Source organism: Pelophylax lessonae (assembly GCF_965119305.1).
Source record: "Pelophylax lessonae genome assembly, chromosome: 1".
NCBI classification, from domain to species: Eukaryota; Metazoa; Chordata; class Amphibia; order Anura; family Ranidae; genus Pelophylax; species Pelophylax lessonae.
Genome location: NC_138768.1, coordinates 859,106,468 through 859,122,297, shown reverse-complemented (window position 1 = coordinate 859,122,297; position 15,830 = coordinate 859,106,468). Strand labels below are relative to the sequence as shown.

Here is a 15,830-nt window from a genome sequence, read left to right as displayed (position 1 = left end):
CTGTTAGCTCAAATCTCGTCAGGAGGCAATTACAAGATGATATACAGCCCTTCAGTTGCTAACCCCCCCTAGATAGTGAATTGTCCCTCATCCGGCCAAGAGTTATGACGACACATAGCACTCAAACTTAGCGCAGACACAACTTGATTTTATTGCAAGTTTCGCTCATATTTAAGGCACGTTTTGAGCGGGAAAGACTGCTCCAAACTGGTTACAATTCATCAGTCAAATTAACAATAGCACATATCTCACAGAACAGTACATGAAAGGGCTTTTGTTTTCGCTATGCATCTGTGTCAATATGAGGTGTTCTTGTATCTGAATCTGTGTTTTGTGGGCGAGTCGCTCTGTCTGTATTTCAGCTGTCATGTGTTAATGTAAGCAATTGTCAAATGTTTATGGGTGGTGTCAGTAATCTCTATGCGCAGACTTAACTTTGTCAAGTGTCCAAATGAATGAATGGAAAGGTGTTTAACATGTCGTCTAAATGCAAAATACAGCTGTCTGATATCCAGGGTTATATGAATGAGTGTTAGCCTGGCTCGTTACTATGTAAATGCAAGGGCCCACCTTCCATTGACAAATGGGCATAAGCTGAAATATATATGAAATATAATAAGGCATGTTAATACAATCTTTCAAAGACCCGGTCTTATTTTCGGGGAAACGCGATAACATCTGTACTTTCAATTTCTTCATCATCTCATCCCCCACATTTGCTACCTTTTTTGTATCACTTAATCACCTAATGTTGTAAAGCACTGAGATGAATTGTGTTATAGCCAATTGGTTCATTTTAACTTCATTCAGTAATTGAAAACTATTTATATTGGAAAACATGACATATGAGAATAAGGTGCTAAATAAAGCATTATAGATGAACCTTCAAAGAAATAGTGGCAGCTTGGTAGATGTTAGCTCTATTTTCTTTAGATCTGAATACTGGACTGTATATGTTTTTATTCATGTCTGTAATAATGTGTCTTTTTCATGCAGTTACAAAGCAGCTTCCTATCATGTGTCAGCCAAAAGCCCAGGATACAAGATATTAGCATGAGGATACGAGCAAGAAGTCTATATACAATGAGTCTCGAAAAAGCAAGGATGGCAAAAGCTACCCATCAAAATATGACTATGTGTAACCTTTCATTTGTCCCCATTAGTCTACTGAAACTTGACTGTTTTATAATGAAAACTAAAGAGCCTTTATTCAGAAATGTGTTTAATTAGGGCACAAAACAGAAAACATTTGGCAGCTTATAATATGAAAGCCTTTATGTGTGCAATTAAAATTACATTCTATTACATAGTAATAAATCACGCTAGTTGTTTTATCACTTAGTTGCACAAGTAATATTCTATTCTAGACCATACCAACTAAGTTCTCAAATGAACATATAGGAATAGGAATTTTTATTAACATAAGCAGTATATATATATATATATATATATATACACTGTATATATATATATATATATATATATATATAATATATATATATATATATATGTGTGTGTATGTGTATATATATATATATATATACATGCAGCATATTGTAAAACAAGAACACAACAGCTGTGCACCTATCTGTAGGTGTGCCATTAATGCCACACAAAAATGTCTCATTATTGGTTTTGTTTGGAGTGGGGAAAGATTATGATTTGAACTAATCCGAAAATTGTTCGTGTAGCAGCAGATTTTTAGTAAAACATCTGTAAGTATTGTATTGCTTTTTGAGACATTTTTCCCCTTTTTATTTATTTTTTTTATTGGTCTTGCGTGTAAAAAAAAAAAATGAGTGGAATTCTGTCTTATTGGGAAATTCTGACTTTTTACTACTCTATCCTAAACCAAAAAAGTTAAAACATTGGCTGTAACAGTGCAGGTAACTATGGGCTTTTTTAAAAAAACATTAGTCAGTGCTCCTTTTTAACAGCCAACTGAGTTAAAATAATTTTAAAAAAAGTCCTGTTAATTTAAAAGCATTTGCATGCTGTTTTTTAATTATGCAACAGGACAGGAAGAAAACACAGCTATGATATTTGTTAAACTTGAAGAAGAGAGATGCATTGTAATTTCCATTTTCAGACTCCGCACAATGGATGTGTTTCAAGCATCTAATCAATTTAGGCAAGTTTATATATATTTTTTTTAAAATCAGAAACAAAGTTTATTGAAGAAAACAAGAATTCACAGGCTTCACAAAACGAACTCCCTTGCAAAGAGAGAATAGACATTTAAACGAAATTATGTAAAGCATTCCCAGATAAGCACATCCCCAGCAAAATACAGCCAATCACCCAAATATGGTCCCCGGGCACAACATACAACCCCCTCCCCACCTCCACCACGACAAGAAAACAAAGTATAATTGTAACAAACGGTCCAAGATCAAGTCTGCAGGGGCCAGGCTCATTGTAACAAACGGTCCAGGATCAAGTCTGCAGGGGCCAGGCCTGGTTGTGCCAGCCACCCACCCCAGATTTTTTCGTATCTTATTGGTACACCTCTGTGTTGATATATCATGCCCTCACAACGCAGAGTAGATCCCATGGCCTGCACCCACATCTCCAACGTGGGTGGGGACATGGACGTCCAGTGCTGCAAAATGAGCTTACGGGCCTGAAACAGAGCCCTAGACAGTGCCAACCAAACGTTGGCATCTGGTGTAAATTCCTCTACTATACCAAGAAGGCACGGTTTTGGATCCGTCGGTACCAACAGTAAAAATGCAGTATTAATAGTCCGGACCACCGCCGTCAAAGAGCTGTGGAGCTTGGGGCAACGCCACAGGAGGTGGATGAGGTCCCTACAATACAATCTCTTTTACACCTGGTGCACAAGGAGTCCAACCTGAGACCCATCCTATGAAGTCGGAGGGGGGTGCGATGCATCCTGAGGAGTATGTATAGTTGCGAGAGCCGCTGCGCCACGCTCAAAGAGCAATAGCGCACTGATTCCAGTGCATCATCCCACTGATCGTCACTAAGGTCCCCTACATCTTTCTCCCAGTGAATTTTAGCTGGGCTAGGAAACTTATCCAAGTATAAGGTCAGTAGCATAGAGTAGCATTGAGAAATAAACCCTTTAGTCAAGTCATATCATCTCATCATAGCAAATACCGGGGTCGGGGACAGTTCCGGACACAGCAAAGAGGGCTGTGCCTGTACTGCATGTCTCAGCTGCAAATAAGAGAACAACATGCCCAGGAGCAGGTTGTATCTTGTGCTGAGCTGAGCAAAGTCCATGGCTAAACACTTGTTTAAGGTGGGTAACTCCCCGCATCTTCCACCGAGCTGCACACTGCAACTTAGCCAGCTCCGGATATGTCAAATTATCCCAGAGCAGGCTATAGTCAGTAAAGCCAGTAACCCCTTGTAGCTGCTTCACCTTAACCCAGACCTTGTGGATCAATCTAGAAGTAGGGAATAACCTGTTGGAGTTCAAAAAGAGCCGTGACTCCAATGCCTCAGGTACACTGTGAGCAGCAACCTCATGAAGCAGAACTCTAATCGTGGAGTCCCCACTGTCCCGGTCCCCCACCCGGAGGGCCCTTAGCAAGTGCTGCAGCTGCGCCGCCAAATAGTAGAGCCAAGGACTGGGAAAAGCAAGTCCTCCCCTGTCCTTGGGCCTATACAACTGTTCCAGTCAAATTCTGGCTACACCCGACCGCCATAATAATGAATGGAAGATGGAGTTCACCAGCCAAAACAGTTTCAATGGGATCACTACTGGGGCATTATGAAGAAAGTATAGGAGCTGGGGCATTAAAATCATCTTCACCAGATTTGCCCGCCCTGCCACTGAAAGCCATAATTTTGACCAAATGGCCACTTTGTCCCTAAATCTCGTCAGAAGTGGGAATAGATTCAGGCGACAGTAGTCCGTAATAGTAGCCGAGATTACCACTCCGAGGTACCTGAACTGCTGCACCACCTGTACTGGGCAAAAGGTGGACAGCTGGGGATCCAGCCCCCGGTCCAGCGGCAGCAAGGCCGACTTAGACCAGTTGATGGTAAGTCCCAAGAAGCCACCAAAATCAGTAATGATACACATCACTGCTCGGAGAGAGGAACACCCGTTTCTCCCAGGAGCAGCAACATGTCATCTGCATATAATAGTATTTTTTTCATGCAAGGTCCCATACTGAAAGCCCACCACCGAGGCACTGGCCCGGATTCGTGCCGCCAGGGGCTCTATGGCCAGGGCGAACAGTAGAGGGGACAAGGGGCATCCCTGCCTAGTCCCCCTCTCCAGGTGAAACAGTGCCGACTGCCTGCCCCCCTCCCTTACCAAACTTCTCCAGCACCGCCCATAGGTACCCCCATTCCACACTGTCAAAAGCTTTATTAGCATTGAGGGACAAGAGGGCCCTAGAGCCCATATTGTCCGCCCTAGTCTGCATATTAACCTACAATCTGCGAAGATTGACAGCTGTAGATTTGAGGCATGAACCCCGCTTGGTCGTCATGAACAATGGTGTCAACCAACGTGTTCAGGCTACAGGCGAGAACCTTGGCCAGTATTTTCACGTCAGATTGTAATAGAGAAATCAGTCTGTACGAGTTCGGGTCCAACGGGGCCTTATCTGGTTTCAGAAGCAAGATAATACTGGCTCCAGACATGAATGCAGGCAGACGACCGCAGCAAAGAGCCTCATTGAAGACACGCAGCAGTCGTGGCAGTAAAGAGTCAGAGTAGGTCTGATGAACCTCCATAGGTAACCCGTCGTCCCCTGGGGCCTTAAAGGTAGGAAAAGAACTGAGGACAACGTGAGGATCAGCTGCCTCACGTTGTCTCACCCTCAGGGACGGTTCATTAACATCCAGCTACTCTGCAGCTTCGCCAGCAGTGTTGAAGAAGTGGGTTTGACCCCTTGCAGTCACCCGCAGGGTAAAGCATGGCGTACGGCAGTTGCACCTTCTGCAGGCGTTGTTTGACCTCCTGGAATTTAGCATGTTTCTTTTGGACCTCCGCTGAAAAATCCGGATAAATAGACACCCGAACCCCATTAAACTTAAGCACAGCCTTCTCCCTAGCCAGGCGCAGGGCCTTCTCACGGTCACAATAATGTAGTAAACGTGCCAACATAGGACGGGGCGCATTGCCAGGTATGGCCCGTGTAGGAGTGCGATGGGCCCGTTCCACATCAAATAGGGGGGAGAAGGCCTCCCTGTCAAAGGTCTCCAGAAGCCAGGTCTCCACAAATTCCGTGGGGTCCCTTCCCTCCACCTTCTCGGGGAGCCCCACAATTCTGATGTTATTGAGTCTGAGACGGTTTTCAATGTCATCAGTTTTATCCTGCAGGGCTCTAGCAAGGGACGTGGTGGCACGGGTCTCTGTAATAATGGGGGGTAATCGATCTTCCACCTCACTGATGCGGCCTTCCACTGCTGTGGTGCGCTCCCGCATCCTCTGAAGATCGTGGCGTAGCAGGGAGACCTCCTCTGTAAGCCCCCCCAGCCCCTCCTTAACGGTGTTGACCGAGGCTGTGCATTGCCGTACTGCCGCCAGTATTTGGCCTAGGGTGGGCTGCGGATCCCCTTCCAGCAAGTCTCCCTCATCTCCCAGGGCCTCATCTCTAGGGGGTATAGTGAGTACAGGATCAGCAGCCAGGCCTGACTCCATCGATGGTTCAACGGAGCCCTCCTCACCGCCCCCACTCTGAGAGCATGTGACCTGGGCATATGTAAGTTTTTGAGCATAGTAGAGCATGTCTTTAGTGCCCTCCTTGCGGGTTTTACCCGGCTTACCGCCTTGATCCTTGCCCTTTTCCGCAGTGAGCGGCGTCCCCTTCAGCGTGGAGGCTGCAGCACCATGTTGGGCCTCCAGGCTGGCAGTCTCTTCCCGGCTTTTCCGGGTCATCATGGCGAGTAGCGGGGCGCGGAAGGTAACGGCAGGTTCCCCAGGGAGAGAGGAGACAATCTGCAGCAATCAACGGCAGGTAGATTACCGGAGGAAGGATTGGTGACAAGGTAAGAGGCGGGAGCTCCGTGATGCGCGTCCGTCACATGCCCTGCTCGGCCACGCCCCCCAAGTTTATATATTTTAAATTCCATTCCAAAAGGGTAAATAATTACAAGTTACATGTACATAAATTCTATCTATGGAAGTTTTTATTTGTGTTGAATTTACTCCCTCAACATATTAAATACTTGGTAACCACCCCTATTGTTATAGATAGTTGCTGGGACATTTGTTTTAGATAGAAGTACCGTATTTTCCGGCGTATAAGATGACTGGGCGTATAAGGCGACCCCCCTCATTTTCAAGTTAAAACATAGGTTTTGGGCTATACTCGCCGTATAAGACTACCCCCCTTCCGAAGCAAGGCAACACCATTGAAAAACATCAGATTTCTCATAGATCTCCAAGGTACCCTAGTACTGTAATACATGTAATCTCTCATAATATCTCCAAGGTATGTTAGTAATAAATACTGTATATAAACCATTTTATACTTTTTACTTAATGTTTTGCTAGTTCACAAGCTCTAATGATGTACTTTTTTCTGTTCCTTTAGATGCAGTATATTTTAAAAGTCAAAGTTGCATTTAAAATGTTTTCTAATATGAATTTATTTTAGCAAAATAATGAGAAATTGCCCCTTGGGGTTTAAAATATGTTTACAGAAACATTGCAAAACTTATTGTATTTAGTGCTCAACTCCTAAATTGATTATTTCCCATGTGAATATTTTGCAGATATTGCAGGGCTAGCTTGCCTTTTTAGCTTTTATTCATTAGAAGGTGCACCGAAATATAACAGCCCAATTAATTTAACTTTATTGAATTTATTTAAAGACAGTTTCCCTACCAATGGAAATAAAGAGAAGCTGCACACTTCAATTGTCTGGTCATTTGCCATAAAAAATCCCTGCCCGTTATTGGGTATTCAAGGTGAACACAGCTTCACTTCAATTACTTAGGTCAGCCATACACCAAGCACATTTATTTTCTGGAACCATGGGTTGCAAGAAACATTTTTGCTTGATTCCCCCCCATCAACATAGACAGTGTTGATGCGGGAATCCCTCCTGCCAGGCCATTGTCTTCTCTCGGCAGGGGGGGAAGCCGTCCCCACTGGGAGATGACAGTGATTATCGCTAGTGGCTATAGTAGCCGCTAGTTATAATCTCAGAAGAACCTGGCAGACTGGTTGCACCCTAGATGATCCATTGATCAACTTGGAACATTCAGCCTGTCCATTAACGGTTCAAATCTCGGCCGCTTCCTGTTGAAAGAAACCAAAATTTGAACCATGTATGGCAGACCATAATTACATTAACATTGTAAATGAACAGTCTCTACTCATTTCGTATAATTAATTCCTCAATGTGTGTCTAAATCATTTTAAATTGTAAAGGATTCTGATATTTTGTGATGTAAAGGTGAAACACCTCGTCCAGATCTTTTTAACTAGTTTCTCACCACTGTTATAAACCTACAAACTTTAAAAACTTTTATTTTTTTAATTATATATTATAACAAAACTCTTAAAAAATACATACAAAAATAGGTAAAAAGTGTGCAATGCAAAATAAGTTTCCCTCACAGGTGGTCAAGGTTATAAACATGGAGATCCTAGGTATGTCCCAATATCAACACCTTTTTTCATTGCTTATTTTCACCTCATTTTCCTTTCTACACCACTTTCTCTCCTTATTTTCATGTGCCATGTTCATGCCTGCTTTCGCCCATCTCTTTGCGTCCCCTTAGCTCCCGGTAAGACCGGCTTGTTGGCAGTCCCCGGCATTGTGCACCCATGTGATTCTCAAGATTTGAGCTGCCCTGTAAGTAGATCTGGGCAAAACACCATTTTCAATTTTATTTTATTTTCATTTTTTCTACTGCATTTTTTCATTTTTATTGCAAGATACTACTGTACAATTATTCTTTGCAGATTTGCATCACATGCTCCTGATGAAGTGGAACACAGTCCACAGAAACGCGTCGAGCTTTCTTGATGCAGAGTACTATCAATACTATGGGTTACTGTCATACAATTATTTTTGTCCAATTTTGGTTGTTGTATTGTGCAATCTTGATGTATGTACTTCAGCTCATATTTATTGTATTTTTATTTAATATATACCTGCTTTATACATGTGCATTTATGCAATAAAATTATTACTATAATTTACTATTATGGCCGAGTCACACGCCTCATTTAAAGTCTCAAACCCCCCCCCTTATGCAACTGAACCGGGATGGAGGTGATTTTTCACCTCATTTAAAGTCCCAAACTCTCTTTTATGGCATTAAGCCCGTTAAATTAACGGGCGCTAGAACATATGTGGTCAAACATTTGTAAAAGCAGACTTGTTCCAGTTAAGCGAGAGCCTCTGTCAGCTCTGCGTCCCTGTTGCCCTAGCAACGTCGGGGACATGCACAGAGCTGACTGAGCGGCTCTCGCTTATCTCGTTCTTTTTTTCTAACAACGCGAGAGCCGCATGACGTAGCCAGCTCTGCGCATAGCGTCCCTGTTGCCCTAGCAACATCGGGGACATGCGCAGAGCTGACCGAGTGGCTCTCGCGTGACATCGCTCGCCCGCCGCCACTTGTAAAGGCCGCTGCCGCTTAGCAGTAAGTCCACGCGAGCGCGCACCCGCCACGTGCCCGCGCACACCCGCTGCTTCAACAGTTTCGCCCGGCCGCCCAAAGTCTCTGCGCTCCAAGTCCCAACGGCTGTCCATGGGGCACATGCGCAGTAGCGCAATCCCACGGACACAAGGACTGGACGCAGAGACACTTGTACTTTATATGTATAGATACAATCAGTGAGCTTCTATGGAATATCACTACCATTTAATTTGCAATTCTACTCCTGTTCTTTGAATAAAGATGGATTTCATTTAAAAAAAGTCCTGTACTTTTCCATGTTAACATAAATATTGGATAAGATAGAACTGTATTCAGAATTTTTTTTTCTCTGCTGCCCTGATTTGTGATAGTTCTAGAAAGCATGTTATCTTATTTTTAACATTACTCAAAGAGAAATTCATTTAAAATTAGTTTAAAAAAAAAAAAATCTGATTACCTAGAATAAAGCATTGTATTAGTTAGGTTTTAAAATGAAAGTGTATCTATATTAATAAAATACAAGTGTCCCTGCGTCCAGACTCTAGATTCCCTGTGTCCGTGATGTTGCGCTACTGCGCATGTGCACCACGGACAGCCGTTGGGGGTCGGGGTTAAACTGCTGTGTTAGTTATGGAGGAGTTTCAGAGGTGAAGACAGTGGAAGAAGATGAAGAGGATTCGATGAGTAAGTGGTAAGGGGCGAGGATTGGAGTTGCAGGGGGGGTGTCTGTGCGGAGGGGCGGGCGGTAGGAGGGCCGCGGGGAAGATGGCGGCGCTGTGACTGACATTCTGGGCCAGGCCAGGCTAGAGAGGGCGGGGACACCAGGCAGTGAGCAGTGGCCGGGATTCTCAAGCACGGCTGGGGCTGCTTCTCTGGTTCCTGCTGCCCTCCAGAATGAAGGTCCGTGACCGTCCGTCTCTTTCTGCCTCACGGCGGTGCTGGTGCATAAAGTTACTGAGGTGAGCTGGCTGTCACGGCGCCGACGATCCCTCTCCCACACAGACGATGAGACTTCACGCTCCATTAGCTTAAGCATGTGATCGCAGGTGAGGGGTGAGCCTGAGGTCACAGAGTCATGAGAGTGAGTGTCTTAGTGAGCAGTCCGGTTTCATCCATGCTATGGCTGAGTGTCCCATTTTCTAGGTTTTTTTTCTCTTGGTAATGGTAAGGAGCCTGAACTCTGCCTCCATTGTGGGTGTGTGTGTGTGTGATCTCTGCTCTGGATATCCAATGTGGTGCGCCAGACGTCTGTACCATGCCCGCACAGCACCAGACATCTGTACCATGCCCGCACAGCGCCTGACGTCTGTACCATGCCCGCACAGCGCCTGACGTCTGTACCATGCCCGCACAGCGCCTGATACCATGCCCGCACATCCCCTGATGTCTGTACCATGCCCGCACATCCCCTGATGTCTGTACCATGCCCGCACAGCGCCTGATGTCTGTACCATGCCCGCACAGCCCCTGCATCTCCTGCACCATGCCCTGCATCTCCTGCACCATGCCCGCAACCCCTGCATCTCCTGCACCATGCCCGCAGCCCCTGCATCTCCTGCACCATGCCCGCAGCCCCTGCTTCTCCTACATCCCCTGTACCATGGCCGCAGCCCCGGCATCTCCTGCGTCTCCTGTACCATGTCTGCAGCCTCTGACATCTCCTGCACCATGCCCGCAGCCTCCGACATCTCCTGTACCATGCCCGCAGCCCCTGCATCTCCTTTATCATGTCCGCACTTTTACCACCTTTAACCGGAATTTGCTCATATATATATATGAAGCACTACATGCTTTCATATCTTTCTTATCTATATATAATACACTCTTCAAATGTGCTTTAAAATGCATGATTTTCCCTTTTATTAACAAGAAAATAATGGCGCTATGCTGTTGGGCCGGTATAATAATGCTATGGGGCTGGTATGAAATTATTTCCGGGGCTGAATTTTATTCCCAGTCCGGCCCTGGCGCTGTCCAGGCCGCAGTAGCGTCGGGCGAGGCTGGAGACTGGGGCCGGCCCGCAGCCTTCAGGAGAGCCCAGGGATTGGGCCTGCACGGGGCGCCCAGGATGACGGACACCCGACGGCGGGTGAAGGTCTACACCCTGAACAAGGACCGGCAGTGGGATGACTGGGGCACCGGACACGTCTCCTCCGGATATGTGGACCACCTGAAGGGCATGTCTCTGCTGGTGAGGGCCGAGAACGACGGTGAGTGACCGGAGGATGGGGGAGGAGCAATACCGGCACTACACTGAGGGGGGCGCTACAGGGAGACTACACCGAGGATCAGCCACAGAGAGAATGGGGATCACCCAGAGAGAGAGTAGGGATCATCTAAAAGAGCAGAGAGACAGAGTTGAGAGGGATCACCCAGAGAGAGAGAGAGGGATCACTCAGAGAGTATGGATTAAACCAATTGGGACTAGTGAACATCTGAAAGAGCCCAGTGAGATCAGAGAGACAGAGTTAAGAGGGATCACCCAGAGAGAGAGTAGGGATCATCTAAAAGAGCAGAGAGACAGAGTTAAGAGGGATCACGCAGAGAGAGAGAGAGAGAGAGGGATCACCCAGAGAGAGAGAGGGATCACTCAGAGAGTAGGGATCAAACCAATTGGGACTAAGGATCATCTGAAAGAGCACAGTGAGATCAGAGAGACAGAGTTAAGAGGGATCACCCAGAGATAAAAACTGACTTTAGTAGCAAAGTACGCCTTACTGGAACAAGTCTGTTTTTACAAATGCTTGACCACATATGTTCTAGCGCCCGTTAATTTAACGGGCTTAATGTCTAGTATATAATAAATAATAGTATGACAAAAGTGAAATAATGGTATCATACCATTAACAGTATAACCCCTAAAAGGAAGAAGTTATGCAGTGACATAGCTACTGAGATAACATTAAAATAAAAAGACTATGCCACTGCTAATGGTAAATAAACATAAAAAAAAAAAAAAAAAATCATATTAAATAATGCTTTATAATCTTTTAAAGCCCAGCTGAATTTTCCTTTGCTAACTATATTTCAGGTATATCAAAAGAAATGCATAGCCATACACTTCATTATCTTGCAGTCACAACTTGCATTTCCTTGTCAGCTCTGCTATCAGAAAAGCTCCTGCCCCCTACTGAGTAGAGTGATCTATCTCTGATTTAGAAGGGGGCATGTCAGAACCATTGATTCCAAAAAGAGACTGAGGTTCATTCTCTGCAGCATGCTGGCTGGGAACCATTTATCTACATAGACTGAATGTTAAATGGGTTGTTTGTTGCACTACCAAGCCACAGTAAGCTTGGGCGCAGTAGGAATAAGAGAGTGCCACATCCCAATGAATATGAGGAAATAGAGGAGAAAAAAATGTTAGACTTTATAGGCACTGTTAATTAAAATTGTATGCTTTATTGAAAAATGGTTAAAAGTCAAAACAAAGAAAGGGAAAAAAGGATAAGAAACCTTAATAATAGAGGCGTGTTACCTCAATAAACATACATCACATAGTCACACATATAGTACATGTTAACACTACATATGAGTTGTTGAAAACAATAGCGACATAATACATCACATATTAATAGGCCTCAAAGACGATTACAAAAGGGGTTAATCAATCGCCCCTGAGTTCCACCTATGTGAGCATTGGTAGACAGACGTTGCATGTAGCCAGATTGCCCTACATGTTTCGCTTACATAGCAAGCTTCCTCTGGAGCTACTGGTACAAGAAGTGTCTGGATGATAACCAGGTGATGAGGGGATACAATATGAGTAAAATAGACCTTGGAAGGTATAGCAAATAACGAGGGGGTCCTCTCCTACTGGAGTGTGCTGCCGGGAAACGCCCAAATTGTTCAAAGGTAAATGGTTATATCTTTAGGAGGACAAACGCCTGTCTCCGTATAACCAAAATTGTAGTACCAGTCAGGGGTGCAACATATGGAGGCTTAAAGGGTATGAAGGTCCAAAAATGGAGAACACATGTAGTAGAACAGATACTCCTATGCTGACATAGCAGGGATTGATAGTAGGGCAGAAATTACTCCAAGACAGGGAACGTGTACCCCCCCGGATGGGGAATGCCGCCATAAATTCATAGTACATAGTACATAGACTGAATGTTTTTTGAAGAAAATAAATGGTAAGACTTTGCACAGCTTTTGTTCTGATGCGCCTGGAATGTATTTCGCTCGTTTATTGGACTGTAGGCTCAGTTAGGCATTAATCAGCTCTGATGGGCTCTTAGGGTGACCTTATATCAGTTTTATGTTATATGTTAAAGAAGAATGTTTAATGTAAACACCCATTCAGGGTAATTACTAGGGGAAACACTCATTCAAGGTATAATTGTATACCCCTTGGACCAAAGCAATTTTTACATTCCAACCAAGCCTGTTTTTTGGTGATACGTTTGTCGTTACTTAAGATAACAAATACCAACATTGTTTTTTGGGAGAAAGACTAGGCTTGTTTTTGGCAACATTGCTATACAAACATTTTTTTTTAATTTTCTATAAAATCTACATTCAAAAAGAAAAATGAAAATGTGTTTGTTTGGTTTTGACCAGTGTTAGCTTATTTTAATTTTTTTTTTATTGAAAAAAAAAGTATACATTTTGTTCTACATCTGTTTATTTTAAAACTACATTAACATGATGTTACTGGTAAAAAGCATGACAGGTATTTTCAAATTAAAAAGTTTTTTTTTTTTTTTTTTTTAATTTTGTGCATTTTATTGTTAAAAAAAATAGAAAAAAAAAACCCATAAAACTCAGCAGAAAAATAATAACCAGGAAATGAAGGGGAAAAGGAGTTAATAAGCGCTGATGATGGTTAACTTGGGGTTAAATAGGAAAACATTTTATTGGAAAAAAAATCACAGCTATCATATGTCATATGCAGATCTAAGGTAATACCTTTGATCTACATATGAATGAAAATTAAAATACAATAAAACAATATATAAATACATTGTAGTCACTCAGTGACATCTGCAGACTATCTGCCAATGTCATTTTACACAGGAGCAGCTACATTTTGACGGCCATTCTTGCTATACAATACAAAGCAATTCCTGTCTGTCATTTTGACCCCCAGTAATTGCCGGTAATTGTGGTAGGGGAGCAGTGGCAGATGAAGAGGATCTGGACATATAAGATGCTTCCTAAAAACATTTTTGAAGTATTTTAGGATGTATCTCTGATGATCCAAATCACAGCCTATAATTGTAGATCCTCTGATCTGAGGTCAAGCCACGCATGGGGAAAGGCTTCAGTAGATGCTCTCCTAATGCAAAGGCGTCGTCTGCTATAAAAACAAAATTCAGACCTTCCACATTCTAAGCATTGCTTGGCAAATTAAGTGTCTCATTCTGGAGGCGCCTATAGAATTCTGTATGTTTGATAATATTGGCATCTGAGTGCCGCCCATTTGTACCGATAAATCTAAATATAGGAATTCATACTTTGCATTAACAACTGCCATCATGACAATGCTGAAGAATCCCTTATAGTTATAATAAAAATAATAAAATGATCCAGAGTTGGCAGGTGGGGTAATCCTAACATGCTTCCCATCTATTGCACCTCCACAGTTTGGGATTTCCACATCTCATGGACGTTTTTGGCTACCTCCAACCATTTATCTGTGTTCTTGGGAAACTGTAAAAAAAAAAAGAAAATTCAATCTGTGTGCTGCAGACAGACAACAGTTAACAACTAGTATTTTAGACAATTGCATTTGGTATTGGTAATAGCTGAGAGTAATTATAAAAATTACCTTTATATATTCATTCTGTAGAGCAGTGATCAGCGCCTTGCAGGTCTCAGGCATGATCTTGCCAAGGGCCTGCGGGGAAATTCCAATGGTAAATTTTAAGTCCTGCAAGCTTTGCCCTGTTGCCAGATAACGCATGGTGGCTATCAGCCTTTGCTCTGCACTAATGGCCTCACGCATGGCTGTGTCCTGTTTCTGTATCCGGGGAGTGACAGATGACAGGAGATGCTGGAAGCACTCATCATCCATTCGCAAATAATTCTGGAAATCATCTGGGTTGTTTTCCTGAATCTCACGGATGAGTTGCATGTGGGAGTACTTTGCACGGTTGAGGAGCCATTCTTTACTCCACGATCTTCACCTTCTCTCTTTCTTTTGGTTAAGAACATTCTGAATAGCCAGAACACCAAGGATAGCTACTGAAAGGCTGGAATCCTCCATATTTCCAGTTATAATGCAGAACGTGCGAATAAACGTGGCCAGACACAAAAATTCCAAACAGCTGGGCACGAAGGCGCTCAAGGCATGGCTAGAGGGGTCACACGCACATGACATAATTTCCCCTCACATGCTACAGCGTGGTTACGCATACCGGAAGCTTTTGAATCATCGTCCGAGAAAATTCGTATCGTGAGTAACCTCTCCCATTTGCGAATATAATTGAGAGTTCCTAGCAACCAAACAAAAACGGTCCAAGGAATTAAGAAAAAGGTCTGGGACTATCCTGCGCTCTGGAAATGGTATAGGTATGTGTGATAACCAATTTGTTGGAGTGTGCTGCCACTGAGTGCCACCGCTATATTTCCAAATGGAAATATTAAAATTAATAAAAGAAGGGGGTGAGGTAGGCGCTTCTCTGGTGTGTGTTCAATCAGATATTAAACCGAAGTCAAATATAAATGCAAAAACAATGAGTACTAATAGATAAATAAATGTTCATACAATGATAAGAAAGTGTGTGGTGCTGGATAAAGAATTCAACCAAGTGATGAAAATGTGATGCCCTTCCTTAGCCACTAGAGGGAGTGTCGTGCACAAATAGCTATGCAAAAACAAATGTGAAATAGATTAATAGGTGATTTTAGAAGTGCCAATGTGCTATTAAATGGAATACCTCTATGATCAAATAACCCACGGGCATAATAAAGATGCTAATATAATTGAAAATAAATAAAAACAATAATAATACACTTGAAGTGACAATAATCAAATATATAGTGCTGGTTCGTGATAGTGATTTGACAGTGCACAGTTCATACAATGGTAATCCTGGGTATTGCAGCTATTTCGAAATAGCTGAAAAAGTGCCTGTGCTTCTTTAATCCTTATATGAGTGTGCAAAACCAATTGGGAGCTTTCCCCGTGATCCTGTGCTGTGAAGTACAGTATATCCAAACTTAAGGTGATATTGCTTTTTTCCTCCTTAGTGCTTCAAGGCTCGTGCAGGTGCTAATCCCCTATGGTTATGCACTCACCA

The 15,830-nt window shown here is 43.3% G+C and overlaps 1 protein-coding gene and 1 pseudogene across 2 annotated transcripts in view; one reads left to right on the top strand and one right to left on the bottom strand.

Moving 5' to 3' along the window:
* The window catches only part of LOC309559395 (claudin-18-like), a 50,081-nt pseudogene extending 48,939 nt beyond the window's left edge, over positions 1-1,142 (top strand). The window contains exon 5 of the transcript in view: positions 997-1,142. The product of the transcript in view is annotated as a claudin-18-like (transcript). The remainder of the gene's footprint in view (positions 1-996) is intronic.
* A 12,986-nt stretch (positions 1,143-14,128) lies between these two features.
* Positions 14,129-14,788, bottom strand: LOC309544853 (uncharacterized protein). Its single transcript, XM_082243834.1, has 2 exons — positions 14,357-14,788; positions 14,129-14,238 (listed from the first exon to the last, which is right to left on the bottom strand). The coding sequence occupies exons 1-2, from the start codon at positions 14,660-14,662 to the stop codon at positions 14,155-14,157; spliced, it is 390 nt and encodes a 129-aa protein (XP_082099960.1). The 5' UTR covers positions 14,663-14,788; the 3' UTR covers positions 14,129-14,154.
* Positions 14,789-15,830: the final 1,042 nt, after the last annotated feature.